This window comes from Bombus affinis, chromosome 3 (assembly GCF_024516045.1).
Source record: "Bombus affinis isolate iyBomAffi1 chromosome 3, iyBomAffi1.2, whole genome shotgun sequence".
Lineage (NCBI taxonomy): Eukaryota > Metazoa > Arthropoda > Insecta > Hymenoptera > Apidae > Bombus > Bombus affinis.
Genome location: NC_066346.1, coordinates 17,756,236 through 17,779,148, shown reverse-complemented (window position 1 = coordinate 17,779,148; position 22,913 = coordinate 17,756,236). Strand labels below are relative to the sequence as shown.

Genomic DNA, 22,913 nt, shown 5'->3' with positions numbered 1-22,913 from the left:
TTCGTCTAAAGTACCTCGTTTCGCGATGCTATCGGTTAGGAATCGTAAAGCCAACAAGCCCCAGGCGACGTGGTCGCGTGTATCGTGCTACTTTCGTCACAAATCAGTGCACATAATTTCAAAGGACCGCTAAATATGCCACTTTCCTTCCTTGATTCGACGAACGATCGACATAAGTAAAGAAAAATTGCCCTCTAGCGTGTCGGGACGTGAAATCCTAGGCTTTAGGCCGCGTACGAGTGATAATCGGAGAATACGTGTCTGACGTTATACGTTTAATGCCATTACAGTGATTGCAATGCAACGATAACTTTGAGTTTATGAATCGAGGCGATTATTCTAACGTCGTAGTTTTCTCTAGTTTTTGCTCATTTCGAAAGTAAACGATACGCGAAGATTGTAGACGAAACGAACGTGAAAGAATGTGGATGTATGTAGGTCAGCTCGCGGTGACAATAGCGCTTCGAGGAAGAGTTTATTCGTTTCGTCGTTGAACGAACGCCCTGACGGATTCCTCGGAAATTCCGCCGCAGACTAGGAAGGCGAGGACTAAATAAACTCGTCCATCGACTACGATGGAATTAATACCGATTTCACTCGCCGCTACCGTCGATGTCTCTTTGGACCAAGAGAGTAGAATTTGCATAGAATTCACTGTTTTGTTGATTCGGTAAGTCAAACTGTCAACGTGGATTAATCCTCGAGTAGTTTCCTACAAATTACCGGTTCTCGTCGAATCGATCCTTTGTCCTGTAGAAACAAACGAGAACAAATTTATCAACATCCGTCCGGAGTACCTACATGAATTCCTAATTTCGTTCGACTTCTCGAGTTCTGTCGAGTCCCTTCAAAGACAGTTTCGACTTTGGTTCGCGTAAAGTGGATATATTTTTTCCTCTTTTCCAATCGAAACACCTTTTTTCTCGTCCTATTTCAACTATCAGTCAAAGCATGGGCGAAACGAGAGAAAAATCGTTGAAATCTTTGATCGGCAATTGGTCCTTCGCGTCGCACGAAGGCATCTCCGAGGGTCTAGCGTGTTTAACATCGCAGCGCAGTCGATATTCCGAGATTTCCCCTGAGAAGGGCGCAACTTAAACACTCTCCACTTTAAAACCCATTTCTATCGTATCACATATTGTCCATGATCGAATCCTCTTTTACGCTTGTCTCTCGTGCCTCCTCCCTTTTTCTCTCTCCTTTCTCATTCTCCCTCGCGTGGTCTTCATCCCTCCGGCACTTCACCCCTTTTCTTCATTTCCCTCGACGAAGTCACATCCACGCTCCCTTATCCCTTTATCTTTGCTCGTTCATACATCTCGGTTCTTATCCCGGATGTAATCACCGCCGACGCGCCCGGTTCGGTTAGATGCTCGCGGACACGGGGAATCCTGGTAAGAGTTGCATACTCGTTGGAAGCGCTCGTTCCCCGCAAACTTACAAGGGTGAAAATCTCGTGGCCGGTAACTTTAACGAGTTGTAACCGCGTCGAAGATACGACCTATGATTCTCCGGTAGGCTACACGGAAGTTGGCCTGTAAAGCGAACCGTGGAACGAGGGATGGCAGGAGAGAACCAGTCTGAATGACGACGTCGAGATAGTTCCGGCGAAAACGATTAATGAATGGCCGAGGTATCGCCAGGCGAACTTGTGAAACCGTGCAACCTCGTAGCTGTCTTGGTTTGTCCATTGACTGTTTTAATCGATTTCATTTCACAGATTCCGTTTTTTTTTTTTTCGAGACGGTTAAAAGACGTATTCGAGACGACGGAAGTCCATTTTATCGCTTCCGGATAATTCTGCCTATAAAGAAGATCATCGTAGACTCTTAACTTTGCTGGAAACCTGACGGCGACGATATTTCGTCGAGGATTCAGCCGATAAAAGCCACGAGGAGCTAAAAATGTTGGCCGGAGAAGGGCTCGTTTTAATGCATTGTTACGAGAATTTCATCCGGTTTGACCGACGATATAATTGGATCAATTGGACGAAACAGCAGATTTAATTGACATTGCATAATTAAGCCCTTGAACATTATTTTCATTGTTCGATGCTCGTTTGGTATAGAGTGATTACGAATTCTAAGTTTCTTCTTTATTGGCTCGTTCTAACCGAGTCCGTCCCGATTTAGCGAAGAAAGCCATATCGTGATACTCTTATCCGCGAAGTATTCCATACTTGTCCGCGATCATTTTCGATTAGTTCAGCCCTTGCAACGAGCGTTCGCAACTTCCATTTCGTTTTGAAAGCTGGTGATTAAGGGGAAAAAAGATTGGCGGACGGTCACCAAGGAACAGAACACGGGCAGAGGCTTCTCGACGAGAAAAAGCAAACATTGCGATTGCGAGGCGTTCGCGAGGGTCATTCGACGATCCTTTTCACAGACCTGTTTCAATTTTGTTGGTGAAACATCATCGACTGACCTCGGGTTCGTTCCCTTTTAGTCTGGCATTCTATTGCCATCGGCCGCCACTGCAGTTTGGCGAGGGAACCTTGACGGTAATAATTAACGTGTTCATCATCGTGCCGCAAGGACACGCGAACGGATTTCGTGACGAATAGACGCGCAGTGCTCTTGTGTACGTCGCTGAAAGGGCTTCGGGGTCAGCGTTGACGCGAACATGCATTTGCGACGAGATCCGCGCTGACAATGCGCGCAGGAAGCTGCACGGGCAAGACCGGATGCCAAATGACACGGTTAAGTGACACGCGGACGTGATATTTTGAAAGTAACGCGACAGCGTTGAGGAACCGTGCAACCATCCTTCATCGTTGCTACACGTTTCAAACAGCGTCGACTGCGAATGATCAGTCTACTCTGCTCGAATCTACACGTTCGAAAGCTGTTAAATGCGTTTACTCGATCTTCTTGTGAAAAATTATTTCGGCCGAAGTAAAATGGTTGGCACGAGATGAGTGCGCCTAGTCGAAAGTTACGATCGATAAAGTCTCCGCGAATATTTCAATTTTTGGAAGGCGAAGCTAAACAGCGATAGGATTCGTTTGGTAGAGTACGCGATATAATCGAGACGGGTAGATTAAGAAGGGGAAAGGGCGTGAGTCGTATCGCCGAGGAAATTTCGACGCGGTGAAAATTTTATGTTGAAGCCAAGCGGACGCGAACGGGCGACCGTAATTGAATCGATACGACGGAGACAACTTTATACACCGGTGGCCCTGCAATTTCTATTTTGAATAGCAATCGCCACTCGTTACGTGATACGAGAATACAAAAAGCACAGCCGAATTTTCACAATTGATCGAATCAGCTGTAGCTGCCAGTTGCAATCGAATCGTGTAACCGCGTTTGTTGCCGCATTGTCAAATTACCCGTGAACGCTTACCGATTTGACCTTTTTTTTTTTTTTTTTGCTTCGATTCAATGTTTCGGTGCTTTGAAAATATTTGCATATTAGTTTTTTCCTTTGCCGCGTAACTGACGAAACGGTTTACTTCGCTCTCAAACCCTCGCGTTAATAATAACAGCAACGGAATAGAAGATACATTCATCGTTCGTGATGCCTAATTCGAATTGTCTTTCGTTAGGGGTTGCTCCGAAATTGCGGCGGACTCCTCCCTGTAGCAACTCGAGATTTGCATCGGGCTCGACGCTTGTACCGACACGCTAATTAATTTTCTCGTGTATCAGACGGCCAGCGGATAAAGTTTATCGCGATACGAGCTCGGAGGGCCAGAGACTGTCGGATCACAGGGGTGAAATTGACCACGAACTTTCGGCAATTTCGCCGAAGCGGACAAGTAATAAACTTACTTTCCTCCGTAATTGATTGGAAAGCTCGTAAAGCGATCCCGACGTCAAGGGAACCCCGTACGTCGGCAATTGTTCGCAAGAAATAGCGCGCACTTGATTACCGCCGTTGTCGCTAATAAACAGAAAAAAGAGCGTCGAGAAATTTACTGGTGAAATAATCCTTCCATAGCCGCATATCGTCTTCTCTTTGGGATATGGTCGGCTGTCGGTTCCATCGGTAATTCATCGTAATTACCTCACCGAACGTGGATAAAATCGAAAAATTACATCGTGTTGCGTAGAAATCAGCAACAATTAAACGACGAATAGGCAGATTGGACGTAGTCGAGTGTCGCGCAAAAATACTCGACGCGAAGGGAATGAATCGTACGATTGGCCCATCGCGTAGATCGCTAGAAACTTAATTCGGAGAAAGGAAAGATTTTCTATCCATCGTGGCAAAGTCTTTGTTATACGAGGGAAGGTTAAAGACGTCCAGCAATGAAGGATATCGCGGAAATCCGGAAAAAATCGCGGCAAAAATAGCATGTTCGATAAATCCGGGAAATTTCATTTGGTCGTGGTTATCATTCTTCCCGTTCGGTTCATCCGGGTGCGTGTGTCGTTTGTGGCGATAGGTCGGGAATGGAAAGGAACAAGGGATTACAGGGGTAGCAGATATTGGTCAATCCCACCGGCTCAGCGCTAATAACCGTGGAACACGAAGACGAGTTATGACAGGTGGTGTCGTGGGTCGTTCGGTAGGAGGGAATTGCGCGGACGACATGTACCATTGTTCGACTAACTCTCCTCCTTCTCTTCTTCTACTCTCCTCCCCCTGCCTCGTTTCACCCTACGCATCCCTTTACTCCCCGTGCGTCTTCTATTAGCAGCATGTAATCCTGGTCGAAGGTGCTGACGGTTTTCCAACCAGTCAGCTTTTTCGCGTAACATACTGAATTCACGTTATGGCGCGCTTCATTGCCGATCGCCACGGAAGCGCCGTGAACAGATCGTCAAATGTAGTTCACCTTGCGGCAGTAAAACGCAAGACTCTATGCGGAATAATATCGGCGTTAAAGGCCAATAATCGTAAACGGTGGCGAGCCGTACTCTCTTTTACGAACGTACGTGAATGACGCGCGTACAAAAGGCTGATCTCTCCGAAACCGAGAATCGGTTTTTATTGCGACGCGGTAGCTCCGGAATCTCGAGCAACCAGACCGTTTCGCGGTGAAATCACGGAACAGCCACACGAATACGGCGATATCCCGAGAATCTGATTATTAACCCGAGCACGTTCTAATTTCTCTTCCGAATCGTATCCGATCGCTCTTAATCACGCGTAGATCGCGATTCCTAAGATCGTTCAGGCCAAGAAATCGTAATTAAGCACCGAACGCGATTACAATCGAATGATCGACCTCTTTGGAAAATATTTGTCGTTTGCTGAAACACGATGCTGGTCGTTTGATCATCGCAATCCATGCGGCTGCTCAAAGCGACATAATTATTATCCCTTTGTCCAAAGTTTCTGTTCAAAGCCCCGAATCGATTCTCTCCCAGGAAGCGAGCATGAATCGATCAGATCGGTCTTCGCATACAAGCACGTATTTCGCTAATCGATTCGATTCATGCACCGCCTGCTCGGAATTCGAACTAGCCTTCGGAAGAATACGTTCGTACACGATAGTAACGACGTAAGCGTAAGCCGAGGGAACGAACAGACACCCTTTTCGAATACGTGACGCGTGTACTTTGACCGAACGCTAACGAGTCGCTGGTTTACAGGTGATGATAGCGGCACGCTGTGGAGGCTAAGGTGGCTGTCGCGGCGGCTGAAGAAGTGGCGAGGTTGGTGAAAATCGGCGCCGGGAGCGGTCAATCCGGGCAGCGGTAGTGGTGGCGGAACGGCAGGGGTAAGTGACTCGCTTTGCCGATTCTTTTCAAATATCGGTCGAACAACGATCGGTCGTAGCCGTGGAATAGTTGGATTACATTGCCTTTAGAATTAGTCCCGTTTCTCTGTTCGCGATAGGAAAGAAATCTTATTCTCCGTTTCAAGCGGTTGGAGAGAGGGATCGTGAAAATCGTGGCGCGAACGGTCGGATCGCATCGAAAACCTCGTCGAACGTCCGATATCTCTGGTTTGGTACGCGGCAACGAATTTGCTTTGACTCTGAGGCGCAGCACGCCTCGTTTCCTCGTACAGGTTGAACAACGCTGAGGCCGGTCGTCACGATCACGAGCAAACGCGAACGAACGAAGGAATCGACGTGAAGGAAGAAATCAGTTCGCGGTTAAGTCGAGTAATCGAACCCTTATCGGCTGGCTCGAGTTGGTTCTCGGCAGAATAATCGAGTTGCACGATAGGGATCGTGGATCAAACGACTGGCGAATCGATTAAGGCATTATCTCACGGCATTATGCCGTTTTCGTGACTACATCGTCCGATAAATGAGGTAAAAAAAAAAAAGCTGATCGAGACATGCGGTTATCGCGGTTCGTGTTACGCGTTCCGGAATTAAGTAGCTCGTTCGGTGCAAATTGAAAATATCGCGATTCGATAACAAGGGAAACGCCCTTTGCTATTTATTGACCGCATTGATTACCAGATGTGGCAAACATATAATTATATTCGAATACGCGATTAGATCGTCGGCATAATTTATCGTTGGATTTAATTGAAACGCAAACGCCGTGATATCGTTTTACTTCTTGCTATCATCAATTATCGGTGCTTGTGCGTATAATCCGATTCGATCTCCTATCGCTGCGATGTCTCGGGGGGATAAGGTTGCGGGAAATTTTAGGCACGCCGCACAAGCATTGTAGATACTCGCCTCGATAAAACAGCGCTTTCAGCGACCTATTAACTTGCGCATCGGTGAAATCACGCGTTTGTACGGAGCGTAGAGCACGGCAACAGAAGCAACGCCGAGATACTCGGAGAGGTTGTAACGTGAGTAGATTCCGGAAAAAGGCGCGTAAAGCTGAATAATTTCTCATTGCGCTCGTAGCATTGGCCTATTTCCTTAATTATTTACAGTAACTCCCTCGTCGAATCTCACGCTACCTAACCTTGCTTACACGTTCGTTTATAATTTACAGATACTATGGGAGCGGGGGTATGGGGGGCGGAGGAGGGCTACAAGCCACGGACCTCCGGCGAAGGCTCGAGTCCCGGTTTTCAGGAAGCGCTTGTCCCCAAAGACCTCGTTCCTTAAGACACGATGACTCCCAAGCATCCGAGGGGAGCACCCGTGACCAGGAAGAAAGGTAAAGCCTGCCAATTTTCTTTGCCAGCCTAAATTTCTATTTATTTTTCCGCGATGCTCCTAACGCGTAAGAGTGATGACCAGGCAGACCGAAGTATCGGATCATTCGTAAAGGAACATTCGACCGGAAGAATTTCTAATTCCGTTCTGGAGCGGTCGAGTTCGCTCGAATCGATCTCGAGAACATATAGCGAGCAGCGAAATCGTTCTAACGCGGGATAAATTCGTTTTTCCGGTAGAGTTGACTTGCAAGCGGCTCTCGCTTCCGGTCAACCCACGTGTACGGGTTCCCGGCCGTGCAGACGACAGGCGAACGAGGGGAATGGACAAGAGAAAGGTTCGAGGTGCTCGAACGGCGGATCGGGCGTAATCGGAAAGCTACGGCTCTCCGTCGCAAGACCTATCAACACAGCTGAAAAGGAGGAAGGAGTCAATGGGAAAAGGCATCGGTTTCGATGGTGTCGCAGGGATATCCGATGGATCGCGGATGTGGCAACGAGGACCCTGCTCCTCGGTATCGTGCTTTTCGTCACGCCAGGTACGCCTCGTGAAGATTTCATTTCTTTTCTTTTCCTCTTTTTTTTTTTTTTTTTTTTTTTTCTTTATGGAGAGAAAATCGCGATTGTCGGATAAACCGTCGCGCGAGGGGATCGGAGACGGCACAATCGTTCGTAGTTGCCGCTCGAATTGTCGAGCACGCGTTTGTTTCATTACCGTTTACCGGTTTCTCGAGTTGTACATTAATTAGCGAAGCTCGGTAATCAGAACAAGCCTACAGGGTCACGGTAATAGCTTTCCATCGTCTCTCAAGTACGATCGACCGATCGATCTTGAATTCAGCGTGGCGTGGTTGGATGCGCATGGGCCAGACCCGTAATGACGTCGATTGAGATCGAGCAGAGAGTTTCCGTCGAGATACCTCTCGTAATTGGTAATACATATCTGCGCTATAGCGTACAATTACGCGTGTATTCGGTTGTTCGCTCATGCGTTTCGCTATCGAGTCTAGAGATTCTGTCGAACGCCGAACCGATTGATTTCTCGGTTTGTTCCCAGACACGAACGTTATATTCGGCTGTTTTTGCCAAAGAGCCGATCTTTTGCTCTCTTTTTATTCTTTCTACCGGTGCAATTGTCTTCGACGCTTCTCCGAACCGTCATGTCGTCGTTCTATATTTTCCCGTCAAACCCAGGGTTGTTTGTCACCGTGAGCGACGTACATCGCGACCATTGCAATTTCAAAGACGCTGTCTTCGCGGATGAAATAAATGTTTTCGAACGTCACGGGTAGAAAGGAATCGTTTTTCCTCGGTGATGGAATAATCATTCGCGGGGATTAAATATTTTACGAAAAATCCCTTTGTTAACGCGAACGAACGATTCGTAGATTGATCGGATAAATGTGACAAAAATTTGCGACGATGTCGCTTAACGATTGGAAAGAGCATTCCACGAAACGGGCGGAACGAGAGAAAACGATCGAGCGAAAGCCTATTTTTCGCGTAACTGCGTTTATTTACGACCGTTACATGGAAGCATGAAAAGCCGCGGCGCATTTAACTGATTTACCACAACGAGATGAATAAAGTGACGTCAATGCCTGCTCGTTCCAAAGGATGTTTTCCCTTTTTTTAATTTGCTTTCCACGCTCGTTAGTTTCATCGGCGAAAACAGTTTCATTAGAACTCCGTCTCTCCTTCTGGAAAGCTTGTTCAACGCGAGCACGATGTATCCTGCTAATGACGCGTATACGGAACTGAAAAACATCGTGAATCGATGCGATTAAAGCTCTCTTTATTACCGTCTCTTCTCGATGAATCGAAAAAGCGTTTTTTCTCCGGAGAGGGCCGATATTTCTACGTCGCTACAGAACCGAGGTTTAGTAAGATTCTCGTTCGTACAAGAAGAAAAACTATCGCAAAAATTTTCGGCGAATGAACAAGATGAAAAGAAAGAACGGCATCAAGGAGAGACGGGGAAAAGGGAATCGTGAGGAAAATTAGCGGAAAAGTTGTTTAATACAGAAAGTTGGGTAAGTCGTGGAGGACGAACAAAGAGGGCCATTGTGATCGCCACTTGCACGGCTTCGGAGACGGCCATCGTTTTCGTTTCGTCTAGCAACTTTCCGAGTTAATGTCCGTCATTTATTTATTTCCCAATTATTTTCCGCCGGACCTTTCGACCTTCGTCTCGCAACTTAGCCGCTCGCAAAGTGCCCCTTCAACTTCTCCGCCGCTCCCAACCAGTTTTTAAATTGATTCCGCTGGACGAATGGGCTCACTGGGGCATGTAATTTGCCTGAAAAGGCTATCCTCGCCGTTTAAGAAGACTCCCTACGTACGCAAACGAGCTTAGTTCCGCCGATACGTTCCCGCGATCAAAGGGAGTTCGTGGTGCCAGTCACCGCCCTTGACTAGCATCTTCCGATTATTTCTTCCGGATCATCGTCGTTGATTTCGAACAAAGTAGAGTAAGTATCATCCGCGGCCACGTTCTGGTACGATTAAGTTGCTCTCCAGATTACTGAAACTGATGGAGTTCGAGGAACGGCACATAGTTGCCATAAATTACGCGTACTTGAGGCATCCGCACATGTTGACGGCCAACGATTACGGTTTCTTCCTCGTAGCTGTCTTCAAAGCAGCCCAGATGGCAAGCGATGAAACGAGTTGTAAATGACGTTGTCCCTTCTTCGAGGGTACGTTGCCCTTTGCTAAAGCCCGTTCCACGCGGCAAACGACACGTAGCGAAGCTACGCGAACTGGTCGATCGATCGAGCCGAGTGAAAAAACTTGTCTGGTGTTTGCGACATAGCACCGAGTCGAACGCATTTTCGTAGTGCTCTTCGGCCACTCCGCTCCGCTCGACGATCTCGCGTCGACTTTCCGGCCGATAAACCACACGGAGCGCGAACCCGGCGTCGTTCGCTCAGTTACTGAATATATATTTAACCAAGGGGCATCCAATTGCGCTAAATAATTAAAACCTATACTCGAAGCGAAAGCTAGTAGATACGGGAGAATGCTCGTTAGCTCTTGGTTAATTGTTTCGTCCGTGTCATCCCAGCCGCGAAGGCTGTCGCGTTCTCGTGTGTGTATGGAGCTTAAGCTTAACCATTTGCACCTTGCACACGATACGCCGATCGAGTGCTTCCTTAATTTCACGGTTCGTCGCTAACTGAAAATTTGAAGACGAAGATGAGAAGCTCCTTACAAGCTTGCTCGCATCTTCGATTTCTCCTTGGAGTTGCCGTAGAGCGATAAAACCAATATCGTATCTCGTTACGCGTGCCTTTGCGTATTCAATTGTGTGCCGTATGCGTGTCATCCAGAGCATGGAAGGAGTGGTTCCGTGGTATTCGATGGACCTAAAGCTGGCAAACGGTAAAACGCTGTCGAAAGTAGGAGAAAAAAAGGATCATGAAAATAGGCGATGCCATTTGGCCGGGATCGGTACGAACATTTTCGCTTTAGACTTCTCTCTTTCTCGCGGTTCATCGGCGATCGACGTTTTCGCTCGTAGAACGACCGAGTATGTGGGGTCCTTTGTAGGGCAAGCAGTAGAACAGTACAAGCGGACGGACAAACAGACAGCGCGCGAGAAAAAGAACACGAAGACGAAGGGACTTTATCAAAGAAACGATGTTCTCCCGTGTCCTATACGTACCTACGTGTATGTATAGCGTTGTAACGCGTCTGTGATGTATCCACGAAGAACGCCAACGTGCCAGTAATCTGGACAATAGACAGAACGAAGATGGAAAGAAAGCTCGAGTGGCGATCAAAGTCGCGCACTCGACGGCGCCGAAGACGAGGGCGCTCCATCCACCGCTTTGGAAACTAATCTTCGACTCTGTTCTCTTTTTGCGCTTTGTTTGCTCCGTTTATCCGCCGTTTTTCCTCGCGTTCCCTTTTCCAACTTTTACTTCCTATCGTTGGTCAAACATTCTATAAGGATAAAGAGAGAATACTGTAGGTGGACAGATCTTCGACCGTTTAACGGAAAAAGATGGAGTAATACGCGGTTTACCACGGCTGGGAAATCAGGAAGGATCAGACCGGTCCTGCTCGACGAGTCCTTTCTTCCTCGTAGTAATTTCTCATTCCCCGACACGAAGACGCACGCGCTCAAGAGAGGTTCCGCAGGCTCGTAAGCCATTGTTCCGCGAACGAAGACAATTTTCACATCGCTTTCACACTGCTGCGGCCTCTCTTCGGAAATTCTCATTTAGTTTTTTGGGCGGACGCCCGCTTCGAACGCCCTCGGCGCTGTTATCTACGCCACGTACGCGGTTCTTCGGATTTTCCCGCTTTTTCCCCGGATGAACGGTAGCTTGCCGGTGAAAAAAGGATCGGGCAAAAAGCGGCTACACCCTAGTCTAACACGGTCTTCGTTTTGCCTTCTTTGTCTTTCTCCATCCTATTTCCCCGCATAAAGATTTAGATCTTATTCCGTTTCGATCGATACAGCTTCGTTTCCGCTTCGTCGTGAGCCGCGGAAAGGCGTTGGCATCGAGTCTCCACCGCGTGACAAGTCAAACTGTTTCTGCAAAAAAAGGTGTACTACGTATGTGTACGGTGGAAAATTGAACGATTGCCGACAATAAAAACAGTTGCTTCGGAGAGCGGGCCACTCCCAGCTGGAACTTGGTAATCACAGTAATGGGGCACAAATGTTTGTTGGGCGTTCCTCGGCTCGTATTATTATGCGCAATGAGTACGGGACTTGATATAAGAGGATTGTCCCGAGCCAGATACGAGGTGAACGTTTCGCTTGTTTCGTACGATATCAATAACTTTGACAAGCTGTTATTAGCGATGCTAATGGCATCGCCGTTTCTGCTTATCGCGGTCAGCACTCTTTCGAGCTTGGAGGTTACTCGAAGCTCGATCGTTTTACGGTCCGAGAGACGTATGCCAAGTCGCTTATATTTCTCAGAGCGTTAGGAATTTGTGTATTTCGAAGGAAAAACGAGAGAGAACGGCAGGGTTATAGGTTCCAGAAAGAAGGAGGGAGAAGGATGCTGGTAGCATCTGTCTTTGTTCTTCCCGATTGGAATATCAGCAGATTTTCGTAAAAATGTGCCAACGTTTGGCTGATGTAGGATTTTTAGACGCTTCGTTAACGAGGTACGAGAGAAATAATTACAGTAATTCGTACGTGGATCGCACGGCATTACTACACGAAATTTCTCGAGCGTTCGTTTACTTAGTAACCGCGAAAAAAATATTGCAGAGAGCTTTGTCACGCATATACGTAGATGCGACAAACAGATCGCATTTGTACGCGGTATGATTCAAAGAGAATTTGTAGTAAAGTCGGATCCGTTGTTCAAATGGAACTGTGTCGTGATAGTTCGATACCAATTTTTCGTAACCATCTCTGAACTCTTTCACGCAAATTTCCGAAGTGTCCTTAAAATTAGCTGACTCTCGCGTGACGTCGTCGTTGCGAGAATGCAGTTCTGCCGAGCGGAAACCGCGACGCGCTTGCTCGTTCGTTCAATTGTTTCCTTGGAACGTATGGTTACGCTTTTGCTCGCATAATAGCAAGGAGACTTAAAAGGAAGGAAGGGTCGCGAAAATACGAACGCGGAAGTTGCCTCGGTAAATCACAAAGTTGGTCGACTGCGCGACCTGTAACTCGGCGGAAAAGTTAAAGGGGCGCGAAAGTCAGCCGGCAGACTTGCGAAACATCTATCGGCCGTCGTAGAGACGCGACGGAGTTGGCAAGTTTTCGCAGAAATACCAGGGCGGAATGTGACGAGTACGCGACGGCGCTCGGACGAGTTTCTTTGTGGAGAAAGTTGGCGGCGATTCGAGGGAGCGGCGAGTAAAGATGTTTGAAATGTTGTGTTTCAGGTCTCTGCCACCAGGACGCGGTGCACATTACGGCAATCCTGGGGGAGAGCGTTGTCTTCAACTGTCACGTAGAGTTCCCCGGTGAGCACCCAGTGCCCTACGTTCTCCAATGGGAGAAGAAGGTAGGCGATACGGTACGATATCGGACGACAACCTCTGCTCTCTATATCCGTGAGTTAAGTACGTGGGCCCCGCTCGACGCCTTACCGGCAACCTGCGTTCTGGTATCGGCGATCGTATCACTGCACCGTCTTTCGACAAACTTTCTGATCGCGTACCGATTCTTTGCTTTGCCAGGCTGAAAATTCGATGAAATCGTCGCGACTCGATTGGATCACTGAATCACGGATTTCTTCTTAATTCGCTAGTCGAACGTTGTGTGATTAAATATTCTAGCATGATATCGGACGGCGGTGATGCCGGCGAAGAGAGTCTCGTGCACGGATGAATAGCGCTCTCGCGCAAGTTACGCGACCGAATCCTTTTTTATCGCTTTCTTTGCAAGCGACAGATGCGGTCACCGGCCGTTTCGTATATCGTTGTATATCTCTTCATGATCGCCTGTCCGTGAACCGTTCCAATTTTCTCGGCGCCTGAACTCGGTACCAAACAACGTACCTTCCGATTCTCTTTCGCGTTGGAAACCGATTCGCGGGTTTTTCGCGTTTGTTTTTGTGCCCACAAATCCAAATGGACGAATGCGACACGTTGGTATCGGTGCGCAGCGGAAATAAACACGGTCGTATCGTATCGTAGACGCGGCACGAGCCAATACCGTTCGCTACGATACCGTTTTGTGTACCATTTGGAAAGCGCAGCTTTCCCTCGGACGCGATAAGCAACGAAGGTATCCAGGTGCACGCGACCCGCATCGTTCGATTCTGAAATCCGCGCGAGCAATTTATGGAGGTCGGTAGAGGATCGAAACGACCATGCTAGGCGATATTCGATCGTTAAAGCGACCCGTTACTTTGGGGGTTTTATGCGTTCGCGTGGGCAGCATCGCGCCAGTTTATTGCGGAAAGCTCGGTGAAAAATGCGGCGATACCAGAGACAGGATCGGTAACAGGAAGCGGGGCCCCGTGAGCACACATTACGTTTCTTAAAGCATATTGCGATGATTGTCGACGATACTTTGAATTGTTTATTCGATGATTTGTTGGCTTACGTGCTTACGTTTTTTCGTTTTGGTTGGAATCGGCGGCGAACGGGACACGCCTCTCGTTCCCAGCTGGAGCGGAATACGCCATTGGCTTTCCGTTCGCGTAGTTTAAACTAACGTTACGTATTATCGATATATCGTTATTGTATATTTTGTTGCCACGATACTGTATTACTTGGTATATACGTATGTATTTGATCCGGACTGGAGAGGGCAGAGCACGTTTTCTACGTCGATCAACAACAAAGTCATCCGATCACACGTTCTCTCAGGCAACGATCCAGTAGCTGACTATAGTTGGAATCATTCGCGCAAATCTCTACAACCGTCTCTCTTTCATTCACACGCATCTCACGCGAATCATCGTAACGCGACCATGACGTTCGCTTGGCGTCGCGGCATCGCGTCGCGTAGCGGTCCCCAAAAGGGCGCGCGACACTTTGCGTCTCCTTTGTTCGCACGTCACCACCGTCGAACAGCGAGTTGGTTTCATCCGCAGCATCGTGGTCGATTAATTATCGCGGATTCTAAATTGACGGTTTTCCCTCCCGATCTGCCGCCGTCGATCGATATAGTTGGCGCTAGTTTCCAACGTGAATACCGACTCGTCGACCAGACGAGCGGCGACCAATTAATTTTTTATTAAGTCGCGCGTCATCACAACGATCGACGTAGCGTCGCCCGTTTTCGCGGCCGAACCGCCGCGGCGCCGCGCCACACCGTTGCGCGACTCCCCTTTTATCAGGGAGAGTTCGTTGCACCGTTTTGAGAGGGAAAGAGAAAGTCTTGTTCCTCGTCTCGCGTTCGCCCTATCCTCGATATCTCGTGATCCTACCACCTGTCCAACGGCTCGATCATAAGCCATCTATGAATCTTTTGCCTTCCTCTTTGGGCTGCTACGATAATCTGTTCAATCTGTGAATCACGTTTCTGACTGTCTATCAAAGTTTAGCTCGAAACAGCGTTTCCGCATTACGGTCCCCTCGATTGACGAGCTTGAAACTTGCATCGCATTCAGTGCTCGTTTCCTTCCGTTTGGTTCGCTCGACGTCCTTCGAATCACGCTTTTGGAAACTGTGCAACAGCGATCTCTGGTACGTAACGTTGAAATGACGTTGGATGTTTTACGAGGACGTCGAATCTTTTACGAGCCCCGTCGAGCTTGTCAATCGGCAGACAATAATACGGGGTAATGCGCTTTCACTTTCTGTCGGAGGCGGGAAATCAGAAAATCACGTCTCTGTCTCTCTAACATCTGGTGCTTTTGCATGAACGGGGAACGCGCTCGATCAGCTCGCAGGGATTCGCTGGCACTCGTTGGACACGTCGATCTTTTCTAATCGGTGCGAAAGGCGACGGAAAAATGAAAGGAGAGTCCCCGTTCCCTCGGGAAAGCCGGCGATTTCTGTCGGGCAGGCCGAGATCCGTACGCGAGCATGACCTCGTATTTAACATGCCACAAGACGAATGGCCTTGTATCGTCGGTGTAGCATTAAAAGATCGTAGCTGTGCCTGCGATGCATTATCTCGTCTTTACGAACCAGTCGCACCCTGCATGCCGTAGTTTCCGCGGGACTAATCCCAGAGTCACGTGCGGACGTATGTCGCGTTGCCTTCCTTTGTGTCGTTGCTCTTTAATCCTCTGCCACGGCCGTGAAATACGGGAAACAAACGAACCTGGATAATTTCTCGACTTAAAAACCCAACAGACTTTGTTCCCCTGTGATCGCGTTCGCTCGCGTCAACGTTTAGGACGAAACAAAAGCTGGGTCTTGGATTACCCGGAGACGCGGTAATCGACTGGTGGAAAGTTTTTGTCGGTAAACAAAACGCGAAGCGAGTGAGTCGCGCGTTCACCGCCGAGTGACACCGGATTTCGGGACGATTACCGGTTCCACTGGTCGACTGAAACGCATTAATCGTGAATTCAATATTGACTCGACAAACCTGCGTGTCCATCGTCATGCAATTAATTAATCGAACGATCGATTCCGCGTGACAATACGATGATTGCCGCAATGACAATCGCATCCGTTTCCGCGCGTCGCGCCCCACTGTATCGTGCTATGCCGCGCTATTTCGCGCCGCGGCGGCCTTTTCTTCCGACAATCGACGATCGGCGACTAAGCGCATATAGACTTGCCATGTGGTCGTAGTTCCGCTCTGGGATTGAATCGATATAAGTTGATCCTAGTCACAATGACGTCGTTCTCTGCTTATCATCGAACTGCCTGTTTTCCTCCGTGACCCTTCTAATAAACTACGCTTTACTCGATAGAGACGTTTGCCGGCGACAATGCGCCCTTTGTTCATCGATTTAACGAGCAGGTCCATATAAATATGTCATATTCGGTTTGAACGAAAGATAGGCGACGGACGAAGAGTGCCGAGGAGTTGACCGATTCGCAGTCGAGTCGCTGACTTAATTACAAAGCAGGTGTAGGTCAGAATAAATGAGAATCAAAGTGGTAGAGTCGAGTCTTGGCGAGGATTTTTTTTGCCGCAAAACGGATTTGAAAGCGAGCTGGAGATGTCGAGCGTCGGAACGATGCACCATGGCTATTTCCATTTCCATTTCCAGGCGATTCTACTATTCCAGTGGGAAGAGATGGAAGAGGGGCAGCCCGTTTTCTTTTTTATGCGTGCATAAATCACGCGGGGGATGACGGGGTGGCGGGGACTTTACCGTATCCGCTTCTGCCTTGCCCCTCGATTCACCTAGTGCCACTGCGACTGACAACTAATTTCTCTTCCCGTCCGACTTTTTTCCCGCCCGTACGGCGGCCTCAGCGATCGCTTTTCACGCGCTTCCTCCACACTTTCCACCCCACTCATACGTCTAGTCTCGTCTCTTGTCCATTCGATGCGTGCGCTTTTCCAATCGCCGCGGAAAACGAACGACACGCGGCGATGGCACGGAAGCGCACACAGAACTTTGTCAGAGCCAGAACGTTGGATCTTATCGTTGACAGGGATGCTTATTTCGAAACAAAAAGGAGATACATCGAGATAATTGGAGAGTCGATCGTTTGGACCGGCATCCGCGATTCGTATCCACGGAAAAATGATTTTGAGCTTCGAAACTCGGGTGCAGCCCTGATGCGGCTCGTTTCAGTATTCTGGTTTATTCTTTCTTTGTTTGCAACCACGAACCATGCATGTACCAGCAGAGACGGAACATGGAAGCGCGTTTTATTTGCACTTTGTCGGCTTTGCCGGGTTCTGCGTAAGCGGATAGAAGAGGAAACCCGCATCAGGCTTTTGCATACGAGAGCGCCGTGTTTCTCTACGTGCATTTCCCTTTTTTCTTCCCCTTGTTTCTGAGCGTCTGGCGAGGCAAGATGGTGTAGACGAGCATAAGTCCAGACACGGGAACAATTATCGAACATCCTGGATCGATGCCAAATAACGAGAAGCCGTGGCAATGTGCCGTTCAATTGCATCGCATTTATCTAAACGATATTCTCGTTCCGTCTAATAGAATACAACGAGCAGGCGGACACTCGGCCTCCCATCGAAACTGTTTCTAGATAGTCTTCCAAGACCTCTCGAGCGCGTCAAGTCGAAGATCTGGCTTTCATTTCGAGCGCTCTTGTGAAACGTCAATCGAACGAAATACTCGTGTGCCGTGAAATAGTCTTTACGTCCGCTTGTTGTACTATACTGTTGTACTATAACATATCATCGAACGCGCGACGGCGGGATGTAGAATCGCGGTACAGCCACGAGGGAAAAAAACGTGAAACTCGAGGAGGAACTGTCGGAAAAGTAGAAGGGAGACTTTTGGCGCGCGTCACGGCAGTTGCTAAAAAATAAACGCTTGCGAAGAAACGTGTTAATGCTAAAGGGGCGGGTACAGCGGAGCGATGGTAACGAGGCGAGCTTTCTCTTGCTGTTTGTGGCACTTCTCTATTCCCAACAGAGGTCTAGAGACGAGACGGAGAGCGAATCGGAGGGTGACCAGAGACGTGCAGGCCAGTTGACGGACGGTAGAGAGGAGGGTGGACGTTTCACCCGCGACTCCACACGACGTGGGGTGTAGCGTAATCTAATGAAACAAATGGAGGCAGGAGTGAACTACGCGAATGGGCAAAGAAAGGAGGGAGGGGAAAAGAATGGAAGGAGGGCTGAAAAGAAAAACGGGAAACGAGGGTAACGTGGGTAAGGGGAACGTGTACGTGTATGCGTCTCGGCAAGAAAAAGAGGAATGGAGTCTCCTTGCAATTCAATTTCTCCGACATTTCCACTCGGGAAGACATTCACTCCCACTGGAAACCTGACTCCTGGCCCTTGCTCCTCCGACAGTCTCTCGAGGAACACCCACTCCGAAGTTTGCGAAACTTGCCCACAACCTGGCAGGTTTCCCAACCAAGGTCCGACCGAATATTTTTCTCCTCCCGCTCAACGACGTTCCTGGTTCTGCCTGTTCGCGACGAAATAAAAACTCGGGACCTCCGACTTTGTCACATCCATTTTCCCCCCTCTCCTTTCCACTGTACCGCCAGGTTAATTATCTGCCCGGCATGGTAAACAAGAAGAAAATTCAAATCCCTGGCTCCGACTATTTCTAGGCGAGTAGGACTCGTTGTTTCGAGCGCGAGTTAGTAATTAGGTTTTCTTGGAAGATGCGCGTCGTGAGTGGCGTCAGAAGGAGCCAGTTTTATTTCGCGAGGCCACGCGATATTCTGCGAGACCCACCGTTGCATTTAAAAACCATATTACCAGAGGACGGAAAAAGAAACAAGAGAAAGCCGCGGTGTATTGGCCTCGCGATTACGATTTGTACGGTGAAGAAGCAATTTTACGCTCCGAATATACCGCAACGCCATGCGGCCGTCACGAGTCTCGGATAATTTGCAATTAACGAAGAAAATTTCGAGTAAGGAAACGCGTTTCGCGACCTTTTCAAACCGCAACTTCCGATCTGGGAAAAGAAGGGTGCGCTCGTTAGTATGCAAATCAGCTCTGGTATGAACGGTCCGCTTACACGAAATGTAAATTTGGTCGAAGCCCGAACGGGTCTTTTGGCTGATATAAGGTGAAAATCTTGTTATGGGAGTTTAAAGTGGAATTAATTTTCATTCGATGAAAGAACGATGAGTCCGCGATAAGACGATACCGTAAAGGCTTTGTCGGAAAGTTGTCGAAAGTAGTCTAACGCCTGGGAGAGTGGCTCGCGTATAGTTCGTCACTGTACGATTTAAATTTTCTTCGTAATCTGATGAATTCGTGGCGAAATGTCGCTCGCAGCGCTATCGACACGGTGTAGCAAATCTCGACAAGTTCGTAATTTTGCGTTTTGACGACCAACGACGAAAGCGTGTAACTCGCAATAGCCGCCGTTCGAGTAAAAATCGATCAGCATGGGTGAAAGATAAATTTTTGCCGCGTGTCCTCTACGGAACTTCTGGGAAGTTTGCAGTGGTCGATACGGCGGTTTGAGAAACGCTGCTCCCGCGTTATCGATTGAACGTTAGCCGGTTAAGCCGTAGTTGGTTTAAAAATAGGACAGCGTAGACCACCCCCGCGTGGCCAGCTTTACATTACATAAACCACCCCCGCGTGGCCAGCTTTACATTACATAAACCACCCCACGGCCGGTTCTTGCGTTGAGCGGGGGTTGCGCTTGACGCCCGACACCGCTATCCCGAGTCATTCCACATCTCTTTCCTATCTTCCACGCGTGTAGGATTGCAGGACGATGCGGTCCTCTTCTCCATTCGTGCAACCACCTTTCTGCCCGGATATCCGTGCAACTCGATATTCGAATCGAGCCGTATGCCGCGTCCCCTTATTTCCGGCCAACAGCGTTCGGTCGTTATCGTTTTTATGCGATCGATCCTCGAACCATTTCCGTGTTCTTAGGATCATCTTCTTCCTGCCGGAGAAGCCCGCTCATGTATGCGAGAACGAAACGAAATGGCGTCGTATAGGGTGCTCACCTGACCCGAAATCGTTGTCCCAAGCAGTGCAGTGATGTGTTACCGTACGAGGTTAGGAGGTCTGTATGCATAATGCAGAGCGCACGGAGGCCAGGTTGAACTACTTAACTGTGTCAGGGTTACCCCCCTCTTGGACGCTCGATTCCACGTGCAAATTCCAAGCTGCGCCATCCTTCTACCTGTCGTACATTTCTGTCTTCCTCATTCGTCACAGGTTCGGGGCTCAACGCCTCGTTATTTTCGCTAATTGGTGGCTTCGTCTTCCTTTTTTTGGCATTGTTGTCATTAATGCCACCGTCGACATGAACCGCCTAACGAGATAATTAGCGGAACCTAGTGCAGAAGTGACTTTGACGTAACTTGCTCGAAGTATATGGCGATCGGGGGTAAACTTTTCTCCTTCGTCATGGAGCAACAACATACCAACACGCCTGAAAAGTCGATTCTCAACAGCTATGGCGGAACGGATATGCGACAAACAAGGCAACATACTCGAAGAAATCAGTACCTACTCGTGGTATATTCCCCTTAATTTATTTTCTAGAAACGCAGCCGACCGAACAGCCACTTGCTCGTAAACGAAGCTCGCTCGCGCTACGGCTTTCGACGTCGAATTAAACAATCCAGGACGGCGTACGCGGCATCCAACGAAACCTTATTATCGCTCTAAAAAGGCAGCGGGAACGGAATCGCGCGAGGTCGCATTTCTGGATACACAGCCGGAATGCGAGAGCACCCTCGACGGGTGCTCGCGTTCATAGCAGTATTCTCGCTTAACATAAATGCCAGAAAGGAATCCGTCGGCTGAACGCAAATACTCGCCAAACGCGTTCACACTGTTCGTTCTGTCAAGATAATTTTCTCGCTTCCGAGGCGGACACGGAAATGCCTTGGGTCGTGTTTTGACTCAAATATGTAATGAATAGTTTATCCTTCTAAACTGCGACTTCTTGCCACGAGAAGAAATTGGCCAAATCGGGAAAATTCTCCTTTCTCTCTTTAAATATATATATATATATATATATATATATATATATACGTAATAATATATAAAATACATTTCAAGATTTGAACGATTTTGTCGAAGATGACTACGTTTATAGAGGCGGTAGAATTAATCAATACGCTGACGAAAGCGTCGCTATTTATTTTCGCGTCGTATCAGTAATTTCTTCGACTTCCACGCAAACTAACCGCACGAGATCATTCTCCAACGGAGAATATAGTACCGATATAATGCATCGGAGTTTGAATTTGGTTCGCGATTAGGAAAGCCGTGTCGAACACAGGCAGTAATGAAATCGAGGAGGAAACTCGACTACAGGGGCGTCGTCGTTTGATTACACCGATTCGACTTGTACCGCATTCGAGATACTTCTCTCGTCGTATTAGTTCAGCCGGAGTGTTGGAGTGAATTGTCCTCCGTGAACACGATATCTCCGCAATAAGTTTTCCATGGAGGAGCATCGACCAAGTTGGCGGGCGAACCTAACAAGTTTGGAAATTTGAAATTCCTCCGTTTCATTGGATCGTAGAGCACTTCTCGCGAACTAAAACAAGTCCCAGGAACGATACCAGGATTCATAAACGATACCGGACAGAAAATGGAACTTTTCATGACCACCAGCGTCCATGTTTTCTCCTGAACAAACGAGACATAGCTAGCCTCGCGAACTTTTCGAATTATAGCCACGCGCTTTTCATCAAACGGAGCTTGGCGCAGACGTTTTAAACCACAAAGATTCCCGATAGGAGAAAGTTATTCTTTGACAAAACTTTCGAGCCGGTCGTCGCCGCGAAAATGTGTTCAAACGAGTAAAAGAAAAGTGTTCCAAGGTTACCTGCCAATTACTTTGTCTATTTCTTCAGCGAGGAAAAAGCATTTGTGTTTCTAGCGCACATTCTATGAAAGACGAATCATCGAGGTCAAAGCATAGAAGCGTAGACAGCTTTGGAAATGGCGAGGAGTCATTGAGGTTGTGTCATTGACGGTCAAGATCGCTGGAAGATCATCGAGAGTAATCAAGATCAAAATTATATCAATATCACGAAACACTGGGTGCATCCTGTTAAAGAAGAGCTTCGCGAGGCAACGACGAAAGCGTTTAGTTATCCTTTCTTCTCATTTTCTCGCGCAAAAACTATAACGACCACGACCGAAGTTTTCTCAAAGAACTCACGCTTTCACACGCCGTGTTATCGCATTTCCATTTCGAGCGTAAGACGTTCCAACGTTCAAGAAGAAAGTTCCGAATGCCAGAATGTCGAAACAAAGCGTCGAAGCAAATTGCTGGTCGAAAGTTGGGAACACCGTGAATTGCGAACGTGCCAGACCGTTCTTTCGCGGTGACGAAGTTGCTTTTGCAAATTGGCCGTCCGATATTAACGAACCGGTCCATCCCCGCGTGAACAATTTACGTTTAAATTTGCGCCAAGTCCGTTGGCAGGTCCGCGAACAAACGTTGAACGGAAGGATTCCGTTCTGGAACTCTCACACGCCTCGTTAACATTTCACTAGTTCGGTTGGCGAGGGATTTAGCTCAATCTCCGGAGAAACCGACAAGCTTCATAAATATCAGAATACGCGAAATAGACGCAGACATGGCGAGAGGAAATAGTTGTGGTACGTCCGACAATTATCAAAATCATCGGAATACGCACTGCGTGCAAGTGCAGATGTTCGGCTCGCTCTCTACCTCTGGTGGAAAGAATAATAATGGGTACAAAAACTCGAAGATTTTTCCTTAAAAGGCAAGCATTAATTATCGTGATTCATATTTTAAGAAGAAATCAGTTAGAAATTAGATCGTTCCTCGGCGACTTTGCGGAAAGAGGATGATTCCTGAAATTTCTAAAGTAGTTTGTAGGTAGATGGTTCGTGGATTGTTGGGGCAAGAGGAACGTGTTACCAAACTTTA

General features: G+C 48.0%; 1 protein-coding gene across 27 annotated transcripts in view; it reads left to right on the top strand.

Annotated features, from left to right (window-relative positions):
• Positions 1-22,913, top strand: part of LOC126914266 (protein turtle-like) — a 152,235-nt gene that overhangs the window by 104,701 nt on the left and 24,621 nt on the right. For 22 of the 27 annotated variants that reach the window (XR_007709620.1, XM_050717946.1, XM_050717941.1 and 19 more), the window contains 4 exons: positions 5,544-5,671; positions 6,864-7,031; positions 7,270-7,568; positions 12,892-13,025. Coding sequence is in view for 26 of the 27 variants with exons in the window: in XM_050717946.1 (XP_050573903.1) it covers positions 6,883-7,031; positions 7,270-7,568; positions 12,892-13,025 (582 nt within the window). In the remaining variant the exon portion in view is untranslated. Of the gene's footprint in view, positions 1-5,543; positions 5,672-6,863; positions 7,032-7,269; positions 7,569-12,891; positions 13,026-22,913 lie in introns of those variants that run through there. The other 5 variants (XM_050717948.1, XM_050717944.1, XM_050717947.1 and 2 more) reach the window with 2 other exon arrangements.